At 35.0% G+C, this 23,733-nt stretch overlaps 2 protein-coding genes across 2 annotated transcripts; both read right to left on the minus strand.

Annotated features, from left to right (window-relative positions):
* Positions 1-2,173: 2,173 nt before the first annotated feature.
* LOC116567101 (olfactory receptor 5K3-like) lies at positions 2,174-3,103 on the minus strand. The gene has a single exon (XM_032301964.1). It carries the CDS (start codon positions 3,101-3,103, stop codon positions 2,174-2,176), a length of 930 nt encoding a protein of 309 aa, XP_032157855.1.
* An 18,103-nt stretch (positions 3,104-21,206) lies between these two features.
* Positions 21,207-22,181, minus strand: LOC116567104 (olfactory receptor 5H2-like). The gene has a single exon (XM_032301980.1). It carries the CDS (start codon positions 22,134-22,136, stop codon positions 21,207-21,209), a length of 930 nt encoding a protein of 309 aa, XP_032157871.1. The 5' UTR covers positions 22,137-22,181.
* Positions 22,182-23,733: the final 1,552 nt, after the last annotated feature.

Raw genomic sequence — 23,733 nt, forward strand, 5'->3', positions numbered from 1 at the left:
ATGATTATATTAAAATATATTAACAGAAATGGCTAATGAATGGCCAAATGCGTCAGGTATCTTTTTGAGTATTAGTGATAGGAAATCAGTCACAACTAGGTTGGTACTCACAGGAAGAAGACAGGCCTTCATTTTATTATTGGGTAGTCACAGTTTGCTATTTTTTCTTTAAAATGTTGCTTATATCTGTGCCCTCCTCCCCTTGCATCCTCCAGTGTCAGCTCTCAACATCTAATATATGAATTCTGGCAGTTAGCCTCATTGTTTCTAGCTTCCTTCCCAATCAATTGCCAGATTAGTTTTCTTGAAAAATAGAGTCATATTACCTGGTTTTAGGAAGAATTCAGTATCTGATGCCTCTGAGATAAATTCAGATTCCTTAGTGTGGCATTTAAGATTCTCAGTAACCTGATTCCCTTCCATCCTTATTTCCCATATTCCACAACACCTTTTAAGAATAGTTTTGTCAGCTCTGTGACTCTGTCCATGGTTCACCTCCTTCTTCCCAGTTCCCAGTGTCACACTTATTTCCATAAATATTGACTGTGGTCATACTCGTTCCTTTTTTCCTCCAAACATTATTTTCTACAAATCACTTTTAAAGCACATCTTACTTCTGATCCTGCATACGGACGAAATATTCCACGTAACAAGGCTCCCCATTTCCTAAAGTTCCAAGCAACACTTATACAAATTCGAGCTCAGTCAGAATCACCTGGTTGAACTTGAGCAAGCCACTCAATGTTTCAAAGTATGAGGATTTTTATTGAGAAAATTCATGAAAAATTATATCTAACAAGTTGATAAGTAATAGGTAATATCTATTTAAGGTGTAGCTATGTGCCTAGCAGAAAATACGTTTTCAGTAAATTACTTCTTCATTTATATTTGTAAATGAAAGTGATCAATAAATATTTATGTTTAGATATTTAGAATTTTTACTATTTTGTGCCTCATTTATGCTTACAGCATCTCCAACTTTTTCTTAATGCTATTAATGTATCAGTAGTTTACATTGGAATAAGTACAGGTGGGTGGAATTCTTAGTAACAAACATGATAAGTAATATCAAAGAGAATAACACCTACATTATGTACAATGTATTCAAAATTGCACTTCATTTTTGATGGACACCTAAACAAACTATATAAAAATATGCAAATCTATATGGATTTCTGGATGAATACCATCTATTTCATCTAGAGATTGATAAATCACAAGTATACAGACACACTACTTCAGAAAACATGAGAGTAAAATTGATGAACACTAAAGATCAAAGTAGTCTCTTTTAATTATAAATCTTTAATAGTATTCTTTTCTTGTCTTTAATAATTTTAATTGTGGCTAATGATGTATAACAAAATTTCGCCTTTTAAGGGTGAAAATATTCTTTTCGTTTTAAAGATTTTATTTATTTATCTGACAGAGAGAGAGAGATCACAAGTAGGCAGAGAGGCAGGCAGAGAGAGAGAAGGAAGCAGACCCCCTGATGAGCAGAGAACATGACGCAGGGCCCGATCCCAGGACCCTGAGATTATGACCCAGGCCAAAGGCAGAGGCTTAACTGACAGCCACCCAGGTGCCACAAGGATGAAAATATTCTTTTTCAGAATAGATATTCCATGTGAATTAATATTCAAATATAGTCTCATGAAAAAGACTCAAAGAAAATTGGGAATCAAATACATACAGTGTACATCTGACAGATGTTGTAGTTTAAGAAGGGATAAATTCTTGAGAACATAGAATGTGCCAGACTTTATAAGATTATGCTTTGGAATTCCAGAAATTTGTCAACAATATTAAATGGAGGTGATCTTTACATATACTCACTTGTATTCCTAATATTTGTTGTATTTGTTGAAAATTATAACTTATTACTCTTTGAAGGAATTAGTTAATAGTTTAGCTAATCTTTTTGTGACCTCAAGAATAATTATTTAATTCATTCTTAAAGGGAGCTAGTAGCTAAGATTTTGGAATACAGTGTAGCAGAATCTCTCCTTGCAGAACTTATTTATTTGACTCCTATACTTACTTGTATTAGTAATTGAATATTTTATGGACAAAGTGGTACTTTTTTACTTTCTCAATATTCCATGATTTTGAAAATCATTTTTTTTCAAATTTAAATTAATTTTCCACAGGGGATGATTCTTCCTTTAAAATTTTATAAAATTTTCTTTATAACCTTTTTCATAGCATTTATTACTTCCTTATTTCTTAGACTATAAATAAAAGGGTTTAATAAAGGGATCACTAGAGTATAAAAAACAGCACCAGGTATATCTTTATCCTCTTCTTTAACTGAATGTGGTCGAATGTACACAAAGAGAAGAGAACCATAGAATATTGAGACAGAGAGAAAGTGGGATGCACAAGTAGATAAGGCTTTGCCTCTTCCCTCTTTGGATTTCATTTTGAAAATCATGAAAAGGATGCAGAGATATGAGATTAGGACTATGATAACAGAGAAGACTAAAACTGCACCTGCAAAGATAAATATCATCAATTCATTGATATAAGGGTCAACACAGGAAAGTCTGTATAATGGAAAAACATCACAAAAAAAGTGATTAATTTGATTTGACCCACAGAAAGTTAACCTAAAGAGAAACCCTACCTGAATCACGGGATGCAGGTTTCCAGCTATGTAGGCCCCTGTGGTCATCTGAATGCACACTTTCTTTGACATCATGGTGTGGTACTGCAGTGGGCTGCATATGGCCACATAGCGATCATAGGCCATTGCTGCCAGGAGAAAACAGTCTGTAGTTTCAGCAAGGCAGAGAAAATAAAATTGTGCCATGCATTCATAGAGGGAAATTGTTTTGTCCTTAGAAAAGAAGTTCTCTAACATTCTGGGGGTAATGGCACAGGAACAACAGGAATCCATCAGAGCCAGATTGCCCAGAAAGATGTACATTGGTGTGTGAAGACGATGCTCCATAAAAATCAATGCCACCAGGCCCAGATTCCCCACCATAGTGATCAAACAGATAGTGAGAAACACCACAAACAGGAGGCTCTTCAACTTTGGGTGATCTGTTAATCCTATGAGGATAAATTCGGTGGTCAAGGAGTAGTTATTTTCAGTCATATCCACCTTCTCTGTTGAGATAGGAATTCTGGAGATGTAAGATTCTAATTTAGAATGTGTATAACTTTATTTCCAAATTTTTCTTTTTATAGCAAAGAGAGAAGCTTCTCCAAACTCCCCTTACTATCTCTGGATTCAGGCACACAAACCTCTAGGGGATAGTCATTCCCCTAACATGTCATTTTATAACCTCAATTCTGAAAATCAACATTCCCATGAATATTTTTGTAATTGCAAGAAGAATGCTTATGATGGAAAATATTTGTCTTCATGAATTCATGTATGAATAGTGTACAAATCTTGCATACTCATATTTGGTTCATTGATGACAAAGAATTTCAGTTTTAATTTTTGTATTAAGGATCCTTAAAATAAATTTACCATCAATTTTCATGTATACACATTTTTGTAATTGAGCACAAAGATTCCATATACTCTCCTGGTGTAGTGAATGCCTGAAAATAACATTCAACAAGTATTAAATTTCTATCTTAGGAATTGTATGAAAATCACAAAAGTTTAAGAATAAGACTTTCATCCTTTAAGAAAATTACTTTGGTTCTCCAAGGAAGTAAATGTCTGTATATTTTCACCTCTTTCATTACTTTCTCTGGTATTAGATGCATTTCCATAAAAACTGATTTTATCCACCCCATCATTCCTGTCTATTTTCCCAGATATCTCAATCCTCTTCTTCTTTATGTAGAGCAAAGTTTACATACAATGTTACTTAAGAAAGTTTTAACTAAATGCACCAGACCACACTGATTTTTACTTCCTGCATTCTCAAGCATACCCTATATACGCAACACAATCTAGAACTGCTTCTGAATTAAGCTGCATTCTTACCTGTATGTTTTGAAGATATACCTTATAATCCAGGAAAAGTCACCATGAACTTAGTTTAAATAGTTAAACAAACTAAGTTAAAATAGCCTTCAATTGTGAGAAGAGCTAGAAAGGTGAGAAGTTGAAAGCGGAGAACAATGTATGTAGGCTAACTAATTCAGATTAATCAATACTTATGGATGCTAATAGTAAAGGTAAAGATAAATTTGAATCCTTCCTTTACCTGAGTGCTCTGAAAAGAGTCTTACAATATCAGGTTTTTTTTTTTAATGGTGGTATATCTTGTAGAATTTCAAGATATTAACTATAGTCTCAAAAACATTTGGGATTAAAAGAATGAAAATCTAGGAGACTAAGAAGTCAGTGTCAATAATTATGTTTCTTATAATGCAAAATTAAACTTTCCCATCAAATGCTTATGGGACTTCCCTACGATGATGTCAGTGTATTTCTATGGGGAGATTCAGCTCCCAAAACATATTAACTCTGTGACATAAATTAAAGATGACCTGTGAGACAATGAGGTTAAAGTCACTAAGTCATTTGATGATGACCTTGCTGATTCTTATGTAACTGACATCATGTTTAGAATGGTGTTCATTATCCTGTGCATAAAATGTAAAATAAGCCAAAGAGAGTCTTGGGTTAGTTTGGACAGTTATTGGAGAGATTAATATGGTTTATAAAGATGATTAGCATTTAGAGAGGAAAACAAATGTGTGAGGTGTTTAGCTAGGCTCAACAACTCCTTCACATCAGTCCTTCACTCTACGTTGAATTGGTTCCATGTATTGTCACCAATCATGTCATGCACCTTTTTGAGAAACTATCAACAAATTGAGTTAGATCTTCAATACCTGCTGCACTAACTGCTAACATTTCCATTCTGTTCAACTTTTATCAAGTACTTTCTGTATGTAGAGTATTGGAAAAGACAATGGGGATTGTGGCACAGGATGTGAAAATGGTGGAGATAAGTTCTTAGTTTTTATATATGGCTCCTACAAGAAGCTCATCATCTAGTGGGGAGAAGGAAAGGCACTTTCATTGGTAACTAGTGTGCAATTTGGGCTGTAATACTAAAAAAAGTGTAAACATGTTATATAAAAATATACTGAGGGAAGGGAATGGTGACCAGGAGGAAGAAAGAAAGGTTTTCAAGTGGAAGTATAATTCCAAGTATGATCCTAACTTTATAGGATTATCAGGATAATAATTGGAGAAGAACATGAGGCAAACCAATAGGTTGAGGGAGCCATGTATAAAAGCCTGGACTCGGAAAACAGTCAGATCTAATTTTAAAAAGGGACAGTAAACTGGAGTGGCTGAAGCTTACTCATACATAATACAAGGAGACCCAACAGGTAATATAAAAAGAAAAGAAAAATAGATTGGAAATTGTCCTATTTGATTCCTTATCATTTATTTTCTCTGTTCTGCCAGTTTACTAAAACCTTCTTCAAGGACACAACCAACTTTAAATGCCACCTCCAAAGAATATCTAATTATTTTCCTAACCAACTGTAGTGTTTGGTACTATTAAAGTCTTCTCTGGTTCTTACGGTAACGCTCTCTGCCTCTGTCCTTGATTGCTGCATCTCAGTGTTTTACACTAGGACATGTTTCCCTCTTTGCCCTGAATGATGCTTCTTTCTGACTGTATCCTTGACCTCCCTCTTCTTTCATTCTAGACTTTTCCCCATATTAGCTCATCTGCTCTTTTGTTTTCAACTACCTTTCATCTGCTGATGGCTTCGGTAGAGGAGATATTTCAAACCATTTTGGTGTACATTGATACTAATAAGATCATTGGTAGTATGTCCTAAATATATATACTCTTACCTACAAATTAGATAGGTGTACCACTATACTAAAATATTATGCATTATAAAACATGAAAAGAGAAATTCAAAAAGAATTAGACTAAAGAAATGAGATTAAAACTTTTAATTTTATGTATTAATAATATTAAAACATTGTTTACTCTCCACTACCACTACTATTAATTAATCATCTTGGTCAGAAAAAATGTGATATATGGCTTATTATTTAAATCGTAGCTTAACACTGTGATACAGCAATTCAAGCACTTGTTTGAATTTATTTCCAAACATCTTAAAATCCTACAAAGTTGAAAAGATACTATACACAGATAGACCTACTCAAATGGGAGAAGAATACAAATTTTGAGTGGGTCTCAGAACAAGAAAGAACTCTTCAGCAGGTCCATACTGACTCAGCAGCCAATAGTATTAGAAATATCTGAGACACAGCAATAATACGGATGTTCTGGGGGGAAAGCATTTGCTGTGATACACTCCTCCCTTTCCTAGGGCCTTGGGGATATCCCTCAAGAGCATATGATCTGGTCTAATCTTGTGATATGTACTTCCAGTTTGTAGAATAGTTGAATTTTTTGAATAGTTAAACATCTTTTAAACAAATAGAGTTTAAACCAAACTAATTGAATAGCTTCTCCCCGCTATTTTGTCATTGTCCATCCCAGAAGCCAATCCTAGCAACAGAAACAAAAATAATTAACTTTAAGTGTATTATATATGCAGCTGTTATATATATTATATAAGTATATATTATATATTTATTTATTAAATCTAGACATACACATGAACACAAACATATACAAGTGCATATATGCAGATCTAGATATATACTGTATTTGCACATACTCTGGTAGCAATGACAATAGAATTTATGGAAATAAATTGGATATAGAATATCCAATATTACAGCTTATGGAAAACTTTAATAGAAAAATCATAATATATACCCTTCTGGTTTTAGAGCAAGTCTTTGTTCTCTGCAGGATTTATTAAAAAAATAACTTCCTTCTCTGCTATAAATTCTGCTATATGAAGAGCTCCGAGCCTTGGGACAATATGTGACCCAGAGGCAGAATTCTTTCATGAGCTGGAATTAGTCAGACTAACAAGTATAAGGTTGAGCAGGCCCAGTAGTAATTCACTGGAAGGTGAAAGCAGCACACCTAAGGATCTGGCATGAGCAGAGTCTGAGAATAAAATAGGTTAGACAAGCAGGTAACCTAGACTTTTGTGTCATCTTTCACTGATGTCTCCTGACAGCACATGGGGGAAAAATGAAGTACAAACAAGTCAGCTGCAAGAGAATGGAAGCAGGGGATGATAGTAGAAAAGACTGTAGACCCAAACAACTCTTCAGTCTCATATTTATTAGAAAGTGAGTAATAGCCAACAAAGAAGCTGGAGTAGATTACACAATGACTATGAGTCTTGTGGATACGTAAGAAGGAAGGCAAAATATGACTGGTTATATGACCTATATGACCTAACGAAAGGATTGTCTGACTAACTGCTGATGCTCCAGGGAAGGGGCGATAATGGAAAAATGAAGCAGGTGGTGTTCCACCCTGAGCAGGCCAGATGTTCCCAGCTATTCAGCTTCAAGGACCTATATCGTCCTCTCCCCCAGAAGCCTATTGCCAGTACATGCTTTTCTTAAGGCTATATCTAAGCATGTTTGGTCTAGTATAACTTCTCATAGGTTACATTTTAAGCAATATGTTGTTCTGAGGGATGGTTACACTTCACCATTGCTGTGGTCTCTTGCCCTCATCTCACATGTCTGACTTCAAAGGCCAAGTTGGTTCCTAGTCACCTTGGTATGTTGACACAAGTCAAGATGCTTGGCTGCTAAAGCCTAGCTCCACCCAGGGTGACCTTAAAAGGCAACAAATAAGTGGAAATCCTCCCTTCAAGTAGTGTCCTGATTACCTATATTCATTGTAAAGAAAGAAGTGGTCCAAGGTGAGAATGTATAGATTCATAGTAGAGATAATAGCTTGGATCTTGGTAAATAGCCTAGAGGCAGACAGAGTAAAAGGTCAGTGACCAGAAAATCTGAGGAAAAGGCATACAGATGGATGTACTGGAGTGGATATGAAGTGTGGAGTTCCTTATATTACATGTAAAGGTATACCAGAGAGCATCTATCATCAAAAAAATACTAAACTACCAAGTACACAGAATGATAGCTAATGGAGGCCACCCAGTTTTGTTCATCGGCACATGAATGAAGTGCTATAGTGCCTGGGTAGAGGCTTGCATGTTCCTAATAGCATAGGCTCCAACTTTTCAAAGCTAAACCAGCTACTGTTCTTGCCAGGCTCTAACTTGTCCAAAACAGAGATCATTTTAGAGCCCCCAGTAAAGACAACATGCCTCAAGTCAGCCACGTGGAGGCAACTTTGTTGCTTTGAAACTCAACCAAATTTCTGTTGTTTCTCAACAGAAACAAAAGAAAATCACAAGGTCAGACAACACAATTAAACCTATCTTTCAGAGATAAACCATCTATTAAAGGAATAGTGTATCATTATATCAGCAGAAAAGATTATTCCCAAAGTAGTAACTTCTTAAACTATAGTATAGCTTCCCTCCTGCTAAATAGAATCCTCTGTCATTACTGATTCAGAAAAAAAAAAGTAGGCGTTTAAAAATAGGGAGAAAAATAATAGGCTATGTCTCCATAAAATAAATATAAAAAGAAAACTGAAAATATGAATAGAAATATTTCATTTAATGAAGATTCTTCCAGGAGAGACTGTGGACTCTGAGAAAAATGAGGGTCTTGGAGTGGGGGTTCGGTGAGCTTGATGGTGGGTATTATGGAGGGCACATATTTCATGGAGGAGTGGGTGTGGTGCATAAACAATGAATCTTGGAACACTGAAAAAAAATAAAATAAAATTACAAAAAAAAAACCAGAAAAAATTATTTTCAGAAAAATAAGCATAGAAAGAGAAAAATTCTAATAGTTTTCAACCTGAACTCCTTATCCTTAAACAAGCATTTAGATATGAGAAAAGCACCTTTTATGAAAAATTAAAAAACAAAATAGAGATGGAGAAAAATAAATGCACAAGATGAAAGATGACTAAATGTAGAAAATATATGGAGAAAAAGACACAATCACTTTAGATATTAAGAATAAATTATAAGATCCTCAAGGAGTAAGAAAACTGAATTATCTATACAAGGGTCTTTGAAGAATGGAAAGGAAATAGCCAAGAGAATGAAAGTGAAACAAATAAAGGAGTAAAAGATTTAGAGCAGGTATAAGAGTATGAAAAATTAGCAAAGATAATACACAAACATAAAATTGGAGTCCTGATGAAGAAAAGAAATAATGGAACAAAAATAGTATTTAAATTGATAATCCAAGAGACTTTTGGGGAAAACCAGAAGAATTTAGTCATATTTGTGATAATTGACCCAGAAAAGTAAACTCCAAGATATATCTTAGTAAAGCATTTGACTTCAAGTTAAAATTATCTACACCTCACTTTCAAAAAGGAAATCAGTTTGGTATCTCAATAGTAACATACAAAACAAGACAAGTATAACTCAGGACTTTCAATAAACTCATGGGGAAAAGGTGTGAGCCAAGGATTTTCCATCCATCTATAGTTTCTAGTTAATATATGTAGAAATAATCAGGGAAGTAGAAAATTCCTGTGAGAATACACAGTAATAATTGTCACAGGCAAGGTCTACAGGTAGGCAAAACTTTGAGAAGTAAGGTATTGTAGAGTCTCAAAATGTCTCCCCCCAACTATTTATTACTTACTGGAGTGTTGTTAATATATTTTCACAGAAAAGAGCATAACTATTTTCCTCTTGAGTGTAGCCTATACCAAGTGACTGATCTTTAATGAATGGAGTATGAGAAGGGAAAAATAGTTAACTTCACAGTGGAGAAACCTAGCAGACTCCACCTTAATCAAGTGGTCAAGGTTAACATCACCAGTAATAAGCCCTGTGGTTATCATGTATCCCTGATATGACACAATGAAAAAGAATCTTTGCTTCTGTGATTGTCATCTCCCAAATTTATAACACAAGTACAATCATCAACAAATACCAGACAAACCAGAATCTAGAGACCTCCTACAGAATATGATCAGTAAGTACTCTTCACTATTGTCAAGGTCACAAAAAAAAAAAAAAAAACACTGAGAAACTCTCAGATTGGAGGAGATTAAGGAGACATGAAGCTAATTCCAAACTGGCATCCTGGGACAGAAAAATGACATTGCTGGGAAAAAAAGTTAAAATCCAAAATGAGGTGCATAATTAAACATCTTATTTTTAATGTAAGTGCAATGATTATTTAAGATGTTAACATTAGTAGAACTTGGGTGAAGTGTACCAGAGAACTCTGTAGTCTCATTCTAACTCTTCTGAAAATACTTATAAAATAAAAGGCTAATTTTTTTTTTAATAAGCAGAGGTAGAGAGCTAAATTTAAGCTCATTAACACGCAAATACTAGTCATATTGAAGTAATATTATTTACAGCTACCAGACCAAAAGTAGCATCAAAAATGTGGAAAAGGGGATTGGGTATGTAATAAAGATATTAACATAAAGGTAACAACCAAAATGAAAATACAAACCATCTCAAAAACAAAAGGAAATAAAAAACACGAGAAAAACAAGTCATATAAATAAACAATAAAATAGTGTAATAAGATGTTATTTTAAAAAAAAATATGAAAGAGTTTGGACCAGCCACAGAAGTTAATATAAATTAATTAATTCACCTATTGCAATAAAACATTTTCAGATTTGCTCTAGAAGGAAAACTCAGCTCTATACTTTGTACAACAGATACAAACAAAGTGACTCAAAAAGTTACAAGTAAAGGTATGAGTGGAGGTGTATCAAATAAGTATAAAAAATAAGCTAAAAGCCCATTAAAAAAATAGCTCAATATTCACATAGAAGAGTCCTACTGTTTGAAAAAGAAAAAAAGAAAGAAAAAGAAGAGTATCACTACATACTGATACAGAATGATTTTCCTGTCATGTTTAAAGTAAAGGAAAAAAAATCAGTGTAGTATGTGAGTGTGTGCACACATGGATTCCTTACCACTTGAGTAAGGAAGAAGGAGAAATATGATTGTTTAAATATGCCTGCATATTTTTGTATTTGTTTTCTTGTCTTTTTAAAAGAAACAGAGGAGATATAAATGATAATTTATTGACTTATTATTGCACATTGGGCTTCTTTGGAAAAAGGTCTAACTACCACACTGCAGTAAAAAGCCCCCAGGTTTAGCCTAGACATCTTGTACAAGAGAGCAAGAAATCTATCAGAGGCCACTGCACTCTTATGAGAAAGACTCGGGAACTATCTTTAAGTTTTTCTGTTTTGTTTCTACTAGCCAAAGATGAGATAATTTTGGCATCTAAAAGAATAATAATTATAATGGATTTAAGCTGATAAAACATATTCAAATCTACAAGTTCATAATGATAATTTTCAAAATGTTAATGGTCTTCATAGGATATTGAGAAAACACTTTGATTTTTTTGAAAACTGGTAACTAGGTTTCTTGGCTTTCTCTATGTGAATTGTATCTATTATGTATTCTCAGGTTGTCTTCACTGAGGAAGTAAAACTATGAGTATTCAATGTGAAAAAAGGAAAGAGGATGAGACGGGAAGAAGAAGAGAGGCAAAGGAAAATAGAATGTAAAAAGGAAGAAATAAAAGGAAGGGAAGAGAAAGGAAGGCAAGGCAAAAGGAAAAGAGAGCCAAGCAGTCAAGGAAGAAAGTAAAAAGTAATCTACCACTATGTAAGAAAATGAATTTTAAAAGTGCCAAAGATATTCATTCTGATATTTTATAAAGCCAGTGGCAAATAAAGCTGCTAAAATTTCCAGAAAGACAACGAAGGAATGTGAATAAGATGACATAAGTATTTTCAGAAGCAACACAGCTTTCTAGAATATAAATGAAGGATGCCTTCAATGTTTAAGAAGGAGAATTATTTTAAACCTAGAATTCTGCAGATACCAAACTATTAATTATGTGTGGGGAAGAGCAAAGATCATTTGCAATAGGTCTGGACTCCAAATGTTGACTGCCAAAGAAATGGAATCTCTTAGCAAAATAAGAGAATGGACCATGAAGAAAGCAGTAGAAAGCTTAGAAACAGAGTATCTAACACAGGAATTCAGCAAAGGGAATTCTTAGCAGGGCACTTGATCATTGGGCCCAGAGAGCCACTTCTCTAGTCTGGAAGAGGATAATGGATACTTCAGGAAAAGTCTCTAGGATAAAAAAGAACAAAGGATTACTTAATACAGTTGAGTTTTCAAGGAATATATTTGATAGATACATGAAGAATCTAACTGAAGAAATTTGGACCATACTGCTGCATAGTAAAGGCTGACTATTAAAAACCCAAAGCTAACATCATTCTCAATGAGGAGAAACTGAAGCTTTTCCTCTATGGTCAGGAATAGGACAAGGATGTCCACATTCATCACTTTTACTCAACATAGTTCTGAAAGTCCTATCCACAGCATTCAGACAACAAAAAGAAATAAAAGTCATCCAAATTGGTGAGGAAGAAGTAAAACTTTCACTATTTGCAAATGACATGATATTCTATATAGAAAACCCAAACGACTCTACCAAAAAATATTGTTGGAACTGGTAAGTCAGTTCAGTGAAGTTTCAGGATATAAAATTAAGACTTTTGCTTCTCAAGGTATGTCTGTATTGCAATGTATTTTCCTCTTAGGACTGCATTTGCTGAATCCCAAAGGTTTTGAACTGTTGTGTTTTCTTTTTCACTTGTTTCCATACATATTTTTTATTTCTTCTTAAATTTCCTGGTAAACCCATTCAATTCTTGGTAAGATATTACTTAACCTTCATATATTTTTTATCTTTCCAGGCTTTTTTTTTTCATGTGGTTGACTTCAAGTTTTATAGAATTAGAGTCTGAAAATATGCATGATATGCTCTCAAACTCTTTGTACTTGTTTAGGGCTGATTTCTGATCAGTATATGGTCTATTATAGAGAATGTTCCATGTGCACTCCAAAAGAATGTGAATGCTGCTGCTTTCTGATGTAATGTTCTGAATATATCTGTTAAGTCTGTTGGGTCCAGTGTATCAATCAAAGCCATTGTTTCCTTGTTGATTTTCTGGTTACAAAAGTCTCAAATACACAACCTAACCTTATGTCTAAAGGGGCTAGAAAGGGAAAAGCAAATAAAGCCTAAAGCCAGCAGAAGGGAAATAATAAAGCTAGAACAGAAATAAATTTTATAGAAAGAAACAAACAAACAAAACAGAACAGATTAACAAAATGAAGATCTGGTTCTTCAAAAGAATTAATAAAATTGATATGTCCCTAGCAAGACTTATCAAAAAGAAAAGAGAAAGGACCTGGAGGTAAAATCACAAATGAAAGAGGAGAGATCACAACCAACACTACAGAAATACAAACAACTATAAAAGAACTCTATGAAAAATTATATGTCCACAGACTGGACAACCTGGGGGTACCTGGGTGGCTCAGTTGGTTAAGCTTCTGACTTTGGCTAAGGTCATGGTCTCAGGGTGCTTATATTGAGCTCCATGTTGGGCTCCATGCTCAGCAGGGTGTCTGGCTCTCCCTCTCCCCGTAACCCTCCCCTACTTGTTCTCTCTCACTCTCTCTCTCTCTCTCTCTCAAATAAATGAAATCTTAAAAAAAACAAACTGGACAACCTGTGAGAAATGAACAAGTTCCTAAAAATGTACAAACTATCAAAACTGAAAGGTAAAGAAACAGAAAATTTGAACAGACTCATCACCAGCTAAGAAATTGAATCAGTAGTCAAAAGCCAGAAATCAAACAAAATAACTGGACCAAGTGTTTCCCAGGGGTATTCTACCAGCCATTTAAAGCAGAATTAATATGTATTCTTTTCACACTGTTCCAAAAAAAAAGAAACAGAAGAAAAACTTCCAAACTCATTATATAAAGACAGCAGCATTACCTTGATTCAAAAACCAAAGATACCAATAAAAGGAGAATTACTGGCCAATATCCCTGATGAACATGGATTCCAAAATTCTCAATAGAATATTAACAAATCAAATTCAACAGTACATTAAAGAATTATTCACTATAGTCAAGGGATTTTTATTCCTGAGTTGCAGGGTTGGTTTAATATTCACAAATCAATCAACTTGATACACCACATTAATAAAAGAAAGAATAAGAACCATATGATCCTGTCAAAAGAAGCAGAATAAGCATTTGACAAAATAAAGCATCCTTTCTTGAAAAAAAAAATTCAAAAAGTAGGGATAGATGGAATATACTTCAGCCTCATAAAGGTCATATACCAAAGACACACAGCTAATATCATCCTCAATGGGAAAAAAATTAGAGCCTTTCCCCTATGGTCAGGAATAGAGAAGGATGTTGACTTTCACCATTACTATTTAACATGATACTGGGAAGTCTTAGCTTCAGCAATCAGACAACAAAAAGAAATAAAAAGGGATCCAAATCTACAAGGAAGCCAAATGTTCAGTCTTTGGAATGAGATGATAGTCTATGTAGAAAATCCAAAAGACTACACACACACACACACACACACACACACACACACAAATTGCTAGAACTCATACATGAATTCAACAAAGTTACAGGATAGAAAATCAATGTGCATAAATCTGTTGCATTTCTATACATCAATAATGAAGCAGCAGTAAAAGAAATCAAGGAATAGATACCATTTTGTAATGGCACCAAAAACAATATACCTAGGAATAAACCTAACCAGAGAGGTAAAAGATCTGTACTCTAAAAATCATAGATCACTTATGAAAGAAATTGAAGAGGACACAAAGAAATGGAAAAACATTCCATGCTTATGGGTTGAAAGAACATTGCTATAATACTATACTACCCAAAGCTATCTAAACGTTTAATGCAATACCTTTCAAAAAAACACAGAATTTTTCACAGAGCTAAAACAGAACATCCTAAAATCTTTATGAAACCACAAAAGACCTCACATAGCTAAAGCAATCCTGAAAAAGAATACAAAACTGGAAGCATAATGATTGCACATTTCAAGCTATATTACAAAGCCATAGTGTTCAAGACAGTATGGTACTGGCACAAAAACAAATGCATAGATCAATGGAACAGAAGAGAGAACCCAGAAATGGACCAACAACTACATAGTCAACAAGTTTAGACAAAGCAGGAAAGAATATCTGATGGAGAAGAGTCTCTTCAAAAAATGGTGTTGAGAAAACTGGACAAAAACATGCAGAATAATGAAATTAGAACATTTTCTTACACCATATGTAAAAACATATTCAAAGTGGATGAGTGACCTAAATGTGAGGTAGGAAACCATCAAAATCCTAGCAGAGAGAAAGAAAGAAAGCAGACAGAAACCTCTTTGACCCAGGCTGTAACAATTTCTTATTACACATGTCACTGGAGACAAGGAAAACAAAAGCAAAAATGAACTACTGGGACGTCATCAAGAGAAAAAGCTTGTGCACAGCGAAGGAAACAATAAAAAAAAAAAAGAAAGAAAGAAAGAAAGAAAGAAAGAAAGAAAGAAAGAAAGAAAGAAAGAAAACCTAAAAGGCAACTTACAGAATGGGAGAGATTTTCAAGTGACATATCTGATAAAGGCTTAGTATCCAAAATCTAAAAAGAGTTTACAAAACTCAACACCCAAAAAACAAATGATCCAATTAAGAAATGGACAAGAATAAATAGACACTTTGCCAAAGAAAACATCCAGATGGCTAAGAGACATGAAAATATGTTCAACTTCACTTATCATCAGGGAAATACAAATCAAAACCATGATGAGATACCACCTCACACATTAGTCAGAATGACTAAAATTAATAACATGAGAAACAACAGGTGTTAGTGAAGATGTAGAGAAAGGGGAACACTGTTTCTCTATTGGTGGGATGCAAACTGGTATAGCCACTCTGGGAAGCAGTTTAAAGTTTCCTCAAAAAGTTAAAAATAGAAATATCCTACAATCCAGCAATTGCATTCTTATGTATTTACCAAAAGGATACAAAAATACAGATTTGAAGGGGGACATGCACCCCAGTGTTTATAGCGGTTTTATCAGTAGTAGCTAAACAATGGAGAGAGCCCATATGCCCAACAACTGTTGGATGAATAAACAAGAAGTGCTACATATACAAAATGGAATATTACTCAGCCATCAAAAATAATGAAATCGTGCCATTTACAACATTGTGAATAAAGAAAGTGTATTATGCTAAGTAAAATAAGTCACTCAACCCAACTGTATGTGAAATTCAAGAAACAAAACAGATGAATATGTGGGAGGAGGGAAAAGGAGAGAGGGAAATAAGTCTTAAGAGACTCAACTATAGAGAACAAACTGAGGCTTGATGGGGGAGGTAGGAGGTAGGAATGGGCTACATGGGTGATGGGTATTAAAGAAGGCACTGTGATGAGCACTGGGTGTTGTATGTAAGTGCCAAATCACTGAATTCTACTCCAGAAAACAATTTAAAAATTAAAAAAAAAAAAAACCTCATGAAAGAAATTGAAGACACAGAGCAATGGAAAATGTTTCATGCTCATGGATTGGAAGGACAAATGTTAAAATGTCTATACTACCCAAAGCAGTCTACACATTTAATTCAATCCCTATCAAGATACCAACAGCATTAGTCACAAAACTAGAACAAACAACTGTAAAATTTATATGGAACCACAAAAGACCCTGGATAGAAAAAGCAATCTTGAAAAAGAAAAGCAAGGCTAGAGACCTCACGATTCCAGACTTCAAGATATGTTACAAAGCTACAGTGATCAAAACAGCATGGCAGTGACATAAGTATAGACAGATCAATGGAACAGAATAGAAAAATCCAGAAATAAAACTAATTATATGATCAAATAATCTTCAACAAAGAAGTCAAGAATGTGCAAAGGGAAAAAGTCTTTTCAACAAATGGTGTTGGGAAACTGAACAGCAACATGCAAAAGAATGAAACTGGACCTTTTTTCTTACACCATACACAAAAATAAATTCAAAATGGGCTAAAGACCTAAACGTGAGACCTAAAACTATAAAAATCCTAGAAAAGAACACAGGCGGTAATTTCTCTGACATAGGCTATAACAACTTTCTTCTAGATGGGTCCCCTAAACAATATAAACAAAAACAAGATTAAACTATAGAGACTATATCAAAATAAAAAGCTTCTGTACAGTGAAGGAAACAATCAACATAACTAAAAAGCTGCCTACAGAATGGGAGAAGATATTTACAAATCACACATCAAATAAAGAGTTAGTATCCAAAATATATAAAGACCTTCTACAGCTCAACACCCAAAATACAAATAATCCAATTGAAAAAAAAAAAATGGGCATATGATATGAACAGCCATTTTTCAAAAAAAAGACATACAGCTAGCCAACAGACACATGAAAAGGCTCTCATCATCACTCATCAGGAAAACATAAATCAAAACTACAATGAGATATGATGTCACATCTGTCAGAATGTCTAAAATAAAAAAACAAACAACTGCTGTTGAATATGTGGAGAAAAAAGAAACACTCACACTGTTGAGAGGGGAAATGTAAACTGATGCAGTGCTGTGGAAAAGAGTATGGAGGGTTCTCAAAGAGTTAAAAATAGAACTACCAGGGACGCCTGTGTGGCTCAGTTGGTTAAGCAGCTGCCTTCAGCTCAGGTCATGATTCCAGCGTCCTGGGATCGAGTCCCACATCGGGCTCCTTGCTCAGCAGGCAGCCTGCTTCTCCCTCTGCCTCTGCCTGCCATTCTGTCTGCCTGTGCTTGCTCTCTCCCCCACTCTCTCTCTGATAAATAAATAAAATCTTTAAAAAAAAAAATAGAACTACCATATTATCCAGCAAGTGCACTACTGGGTATTTACTCAAAGAAAACAAAACACTAATTCAAAGAGATGCAGGCACCCCTATGTTCATAGGGGAATTATTTACAATAGTCAAGATATGGAAGCAGCCCAAGTGTCCATCAATTGATGGCAAAGAAGTTGTGATATATATGTATATCACAACTATATATATATATGTGTGTGTGTGTGTGTGTGTGTATAATATTATTCAAACATCAAAAATAATGAAAACATGCCATTTCAAGGACATGGATGGTGCTAGAGCATATAATGCTATGTAGAATAAGTCAGAGAAAGACACATACCATATGATTTCACTCATATGTGAAATTTTTTTAAAGATTTTATTTATTTGACAGAGATCAGAAGTAGGCAGAGAGGCAGACGGCGGGGGCGGGGTGGGAAGCAGGCTCCCCACTGAGTAGAGAGCCTGATATGGGGTTCAATCCCAGGACCCTGGGATCATGACCTGAGCTGAAGGCAGAGGCTTAACCCACTGAGCCACTCAGGTGCCCCTCATATGTGAAATTTAAGAAACAAACCAAATAAGCAAAGGGGGAAGGGGGAAGAGAGTGAGAGAGACAAACCAATAAACAGACTGTTAACTAGTGAAAACAAACTCATGGTTACCAGAGGGGACGTGGGAAGGAGGGTAAAATAAGTAATGGGAGTTAAAGACTGTACTTAAGGTGAGCACAGAGTGATTAAAATAAAAACTTTTAAAAAGAAGACATAAAAATGGCTAACAGACACATAAAAAAATGTTCATCATCACTAGCCATCAGGAAAATTCAAATCAAAACCACATTGAGATACCACCTTACACCAGTTAGAAAGGCCAAAATCAACAGGACAGGAAATAGCATGTTGGAGAGGATGTCAAGAAAGGGAACCCTCTTACACTGTTGGTGGGAATGCAAGTTGGTGCAGCCACTTTGGAAAACAGCATGGAGATTCCTTAAGGAATTAAGAATAGAGCTACCCTATGACCCTGCAATTGCACTACTGGGTATTTACCCCATAGATTCAGATGCAGTGAAAAGAAGGGCCATCTTTACCCCAATGTTCATGGCAGCAATGGCCATAACCACCAAACTGTGAAAAGAACTGAGATACCTTTCAACAGATGAATGGATAAAGAAGATAAGGTCGTTATATACAGTGGAATATTACACAGCCATCATAAAGGATGAATACCCAACTTTTGTATCAACATGGACAGGACTGGAGGAGATTATGCTGAATGAAATAAGTCAACCAGAGAAAGTCAATTATCATAGGGTTTCACTTACTTGTGGAGCATAAGGTATAACATGGAGGACATTAGGAGAAGGAAAGGAAAAGTGAATTGGGGGAATCAGAGGGAGAAATGAATCATGGAAGACTGTGGATTCTAAGAAACAAAGAGAGTTCTGGAGGGGAGGGAGGTGGGGTATGGGTGAGCTTGGTGGTGGATATTAAAGAGGGCACATATTGCATGGAACACTGGGTGTGGTGCATAAACAATAAATCTTGGAACATGAATAAAAAAATTAAATTAAGATGTTAAACTTTAAAAAAAAGTAAAAATAAATAAAAAAATAAAAAATTTTATAGATGAAAATTCAGTATTACATATAGTATTAGTGGCTTAAAAGAATAAATAAAATAGGCAATGTTTCAAATGAGTGAGCATTTTTATCTTGTTCAGTGTAATCTGGAAATGCATTAAGGAAGCTGGAACATTTAAGAATGACCTTGAAGAAAGGACACCATTTAAATTGTACATGAAGATAGGTACACTTGAGGAAGCATTCTTTGTGGAGAAACCATATGAACAACAACATATATCAAAAGAAGGTATCCAGAAGGTTTTCAGTAAATTATTTGGGGTAAAACACAGGGTCCAGTAGAAGAATTGTGAGGAAGGAGACTTTAGAGTCAAATCGAGATTTTATTGGGAAGTACCTCAAGTACTGCCAGGGTAACAAATGCAGGGTAATATATAGATGTAGATGTGTTTATGTAATCCATTCATGTACTTGGACATTAAATATATACATATGCATATATAGAGTTCTAGATATGTATGCTATATATATACAAAATCTGGTAGATATGACAATCCTTGTAAATCTATTCAGGAGGGATATTACTTAGACTTCTGTTTATGAAGAATAGCCTAACAGCAATGCTTAGGAAATAAAAAGAATATCAATAGGATGTAGAAGTAACAAGAATATAACAAATAACTGATGTGAGTAATCTTACTGTGGGACCCTTAGCAGTATCAGAAGGGCTGTATATGGAAGCGGTGGTGAGAGAGGAAGGGCAGGAGTGGTCTGAAATTTTATCACTCATTATACTTTTTTGCCTCTGTTCACTCAAACATAAACCTGACCCCACTGTGAAATGAAATGTGATGTGAGGCTTCAGGCTACACAACTGTATCCCTATAAAAGACTCATATTCAAATTCTTTTCAGAGGAATTAGAATATTACAGTGGTTAATACATTTATGAAACCACATAGAAAACATTAAAACATGCAAAATTAACAACACAGTAAACAATGTGTGTTGAAGAGGATGTGGAGAAAGGGGAACCCTCTTACACTGTTGGTGGGAATGCAAGTTGGTGCAGCCTCATTGGAAAACAGTGTGGAGATTCTCAAGAAATTAAAAATAGAGCTTCCCTATCATCCTGCAATTCCACTACTGGGTATTTACCCCAAAGACACAGATGTGTTGAAAAGAAAGGCCATCTGTACTCCAGTGTTCATAGCAGCAATTGCCATAGTCGCCAAACTGTGGAAAGAACCAAGATGCCCTTCAGCGGACAAATGGATAAGGAAGATGTGGTCCATATATCTATGGAGTATTATGCCTCCATTAGAAAGGATGAATACCCAACTTTTGTATCAATATGGCCTAGACTGGAAGAGATTATGCTGAATGAAATGGGTCAGGCAGAGAGAGTCGATTATCATATGGTTTCGCTTATTTGTGGAGCATAGGAAATAACATGGAGGACATCGGGAGATGAAGAGGAGAAGGGAGTTGGGAGAAATTGGAGAGGGAGACAAAACATGAGAGACTGTGGACTCTGAAAAACAATTTGAGGGTTTTGGAGGGGTGAAGGGGTGGGAGGTTGAGTGAGCCTGGTGGTGGGTATTATGGAGGGCACTTATTGCATAGAGCACTGGGTGTGGTGCATAAACAATGAATTCTGGAACACTGAAAAAAAATTTTTTAAATAAACGAAAATTTAAAAGACATGTAAAATACTTTTCTTAATTATTTTAGTATGACATGAAAACTTGAGTAAAATTCTATGTTTTTCAATAATATACACACATATTTAAGATAGTTATTTGTAGTCCCACCTTAAGTCATTTGAACGCAAGGACAATTATAACTGCCAAAACCTTTGAACACTAATCAACACATAGCAACATCTAATCTGCACAATTTCATATTATTCTAGTGGAAGAATAAAAAATGTTCCATAAGTACTAAATATTTCTCTTTAACATTTTTCGCAGTGAATCTATGACTTTCTGATTTCTCAGGCTATAGATCATTGGGTTTAACACGGGAATTATAATAGTATAAAATAGAGAGTCCATCATATCTTGATTATCTGCTTGTGCAGATCTAGGGCGCACATACATAAAGAGAAGGGGGCCATAGTATAAAGACACAGATGAAAGATGGGCTCCACAGGTGGAGAAAGCTTTCTTTATGCCTTGTAGAGACTTCTTTTTTAAGATTGTAAAGAGAACTAGTGTGTAAGACACAAGAACAGTCAAAATGGTAAATACTTGTATTGACCCAGAGAAAATAAATACTATCAGATAATTAATAGAAGGATCAGTACAAGAAATCTTAAATAATGGTATAATGTCACAGTAAAAGTGATGTACTATGATGGAATTGCAGAAGGTTAATCTGAATAAAAAAGAAGTATGAATTATGGCATGAAGAAGGCCACCTAAAAATGACAAAAGTATCAGCTGGATGCATAGTGTATTGGACATAATCACTGGATAAAGTAACGGTTTACATATGGCCACATACCGATCATATGCCATTGTTGCCAGCAGAAAACATTCTGTGGTTACGCTGATTGCAAAGGAAAAGAACTGTATCGTGCATTCAGAGAGAGAGATCATCTTGCTCTCGGAAAAGAAGTTGACTAGCATCTTGGGGGATACTGTGGATGATAACCAAGCATCCACTAATGCCAGACTTCCAAGGAATAAGTACATAGGGATGTGAAGCTGAGAGTCATTCCAAATGAGAACAATCAGCCCAAGGTTCCCCACAACGGTGAGTAGATAGATAACCAAGAACAACAGGAACAGGGGGATTTGCCACTGTGGTTCATATGTGAGTCCTGTGAGAATCAATTTTGTCAGGAATGTTGCATTATCCTTTTCCATGTCCTCAGTTGGTTTTGCCTGAAATGGAATTGAACAAATGACCAAAAAAACCCAGTCAGTTTGTAACATGAATTATAGGGAGAAGAGTTGAATAAAATTATGTACCTCATAAATACCCTCTTAATTTTTTGTATTACCTCTGTAATAGATGGAATTGTTTGGGGGTCTTGGAAATAAATGCAATTATTTCCATTTTTAAAATGTGCTACAATGAAAATAATTGGGAAAATGAAAGATATTGTATGTAAATGCTAAATTTATGGGATAGGATTGAGTATGAAAGAGAAATTCTGTATCTAGGACATGGATGTAAGGTGAAGAGGAAAGCAACTTGAAGAACCTGGGCAATAAAATGAGTTGAATAACATGTGAAGGATCTTGAACATTGTTCATCAGGGAAGAAGCATGCACTGAAAACAGGGAGTGGCACTGTAAGGCTTTTTTTTTTTTTTAATAAGTATGTTATAGTACAGGAAATAGGTTGCAAGGATGTAAAGTTGGGGTCATGAGTACTAGTCAGGGGGATGTTACTACTGCCCACTGGTTCTCAAACCAGGTTATACCCTGAAATTCTCTGAGGAACTCTTGTACAAAATATAGATTGTAAAGCTTTCTTTAGAATTAGATTTAGTGGCTCAATAATGAAATCTAATAATCTGCATTTTACCCTTGCTTCCCAAGTGTTACAAATACGTGTGACATGGCTTGTCCATGGATGAAATGACATTAGGATCAATGGCAAAGATGAAAAGGGAAATGGAAAGGATTTCAAAATGTAGAGACACCACTTCTGTGACACATTGGAGGTAAAGGGGTGGTCAGTGTGAAACAGGAGTCACTTAGTGACTGGGTAGGTTTTCATTTACCCAAAGAAAATGAAAACACTAATTTGAAATGTACACACACCCCCTACATTTACTGCATCCTATTTAGAGTGGCCAAGATATGGAAGCAACCTATGTGTCTATCTACAGACAAATGAATACGCAATATTTGGTGTGTGTGTGTGTGTGTGTGTGTGTGTGTGTGTGTGTGTGTGTAAAATATATATATATATATATGTAAAATATAACCCAGCTATGAAAAAAGGTAAGATCATGCCATTTGACACAACAGGCTAATACAGGTTATTACACTAAAAGAATAAGTCAGAATGAGAAAGACAAATACCATATGATTTCACTCTTATGTGGAGTCTAAAAAAATGAATAACAAACAAAGAGCAGAATCAGACCTGTAAATACAGAGAACAACTTATTTGCCAGAGAGATAGGAGTTGGAGGGGTTTGCAAAATGGGTGAAAGGGGAGTGGGAGATATTCCAACTATGGAATGGAATGGAATGAATAAGTCACAGTAATAAAAGTCACAGCATAAGGAATATAGTCAAAAATATTGTAAGAGCAATGTGTGGTGACAGATAGTAGCTATACTTGTGGTGAACGTAACAGAAGGTATACATTTGTCAAATAACTAAGTTGTACACCTGAAACTAATGTAACATTGTATGCCAACTATATTCAAATTTTTCAAAATTCATTGAAATTAGGATGCAATATCAGTTTGTAGAGAGAATGTCTTCTGAATATCCAGGTGGT

The sequence above is a fragment of the Mustela erminea genome, chromosome 1, assembly GCF_009829155.1.
Source record: "Mustela erminea isolate mMusErm1 chromosome 1, mMusErm1.Pri, whole genome shotgun sequence".
Lineage (NCBI taxonomy): Eukaryota > Metazoa > Chordata > Mammalia > Carnivora > Mustelidae > Mustela > Mustela erminea.

What these genes read in the sequence shown, in the direction of transcription:
- LOC116567104 (XM_032301980.1), bottom strand. Translation starts at nt 22,136, where the DNA reads ATGGAAAAGGATAATGCAACATTCCTGACAAAATTGATTCTCACAGGA.
- LOC116567101 (XM_032301964.1), bottom strand. Translation starts at nt 3,103, where the DNA reads ATGACTGAAAATAACTACTCCTTGACCACCGAATTTATCCTCATAGGA.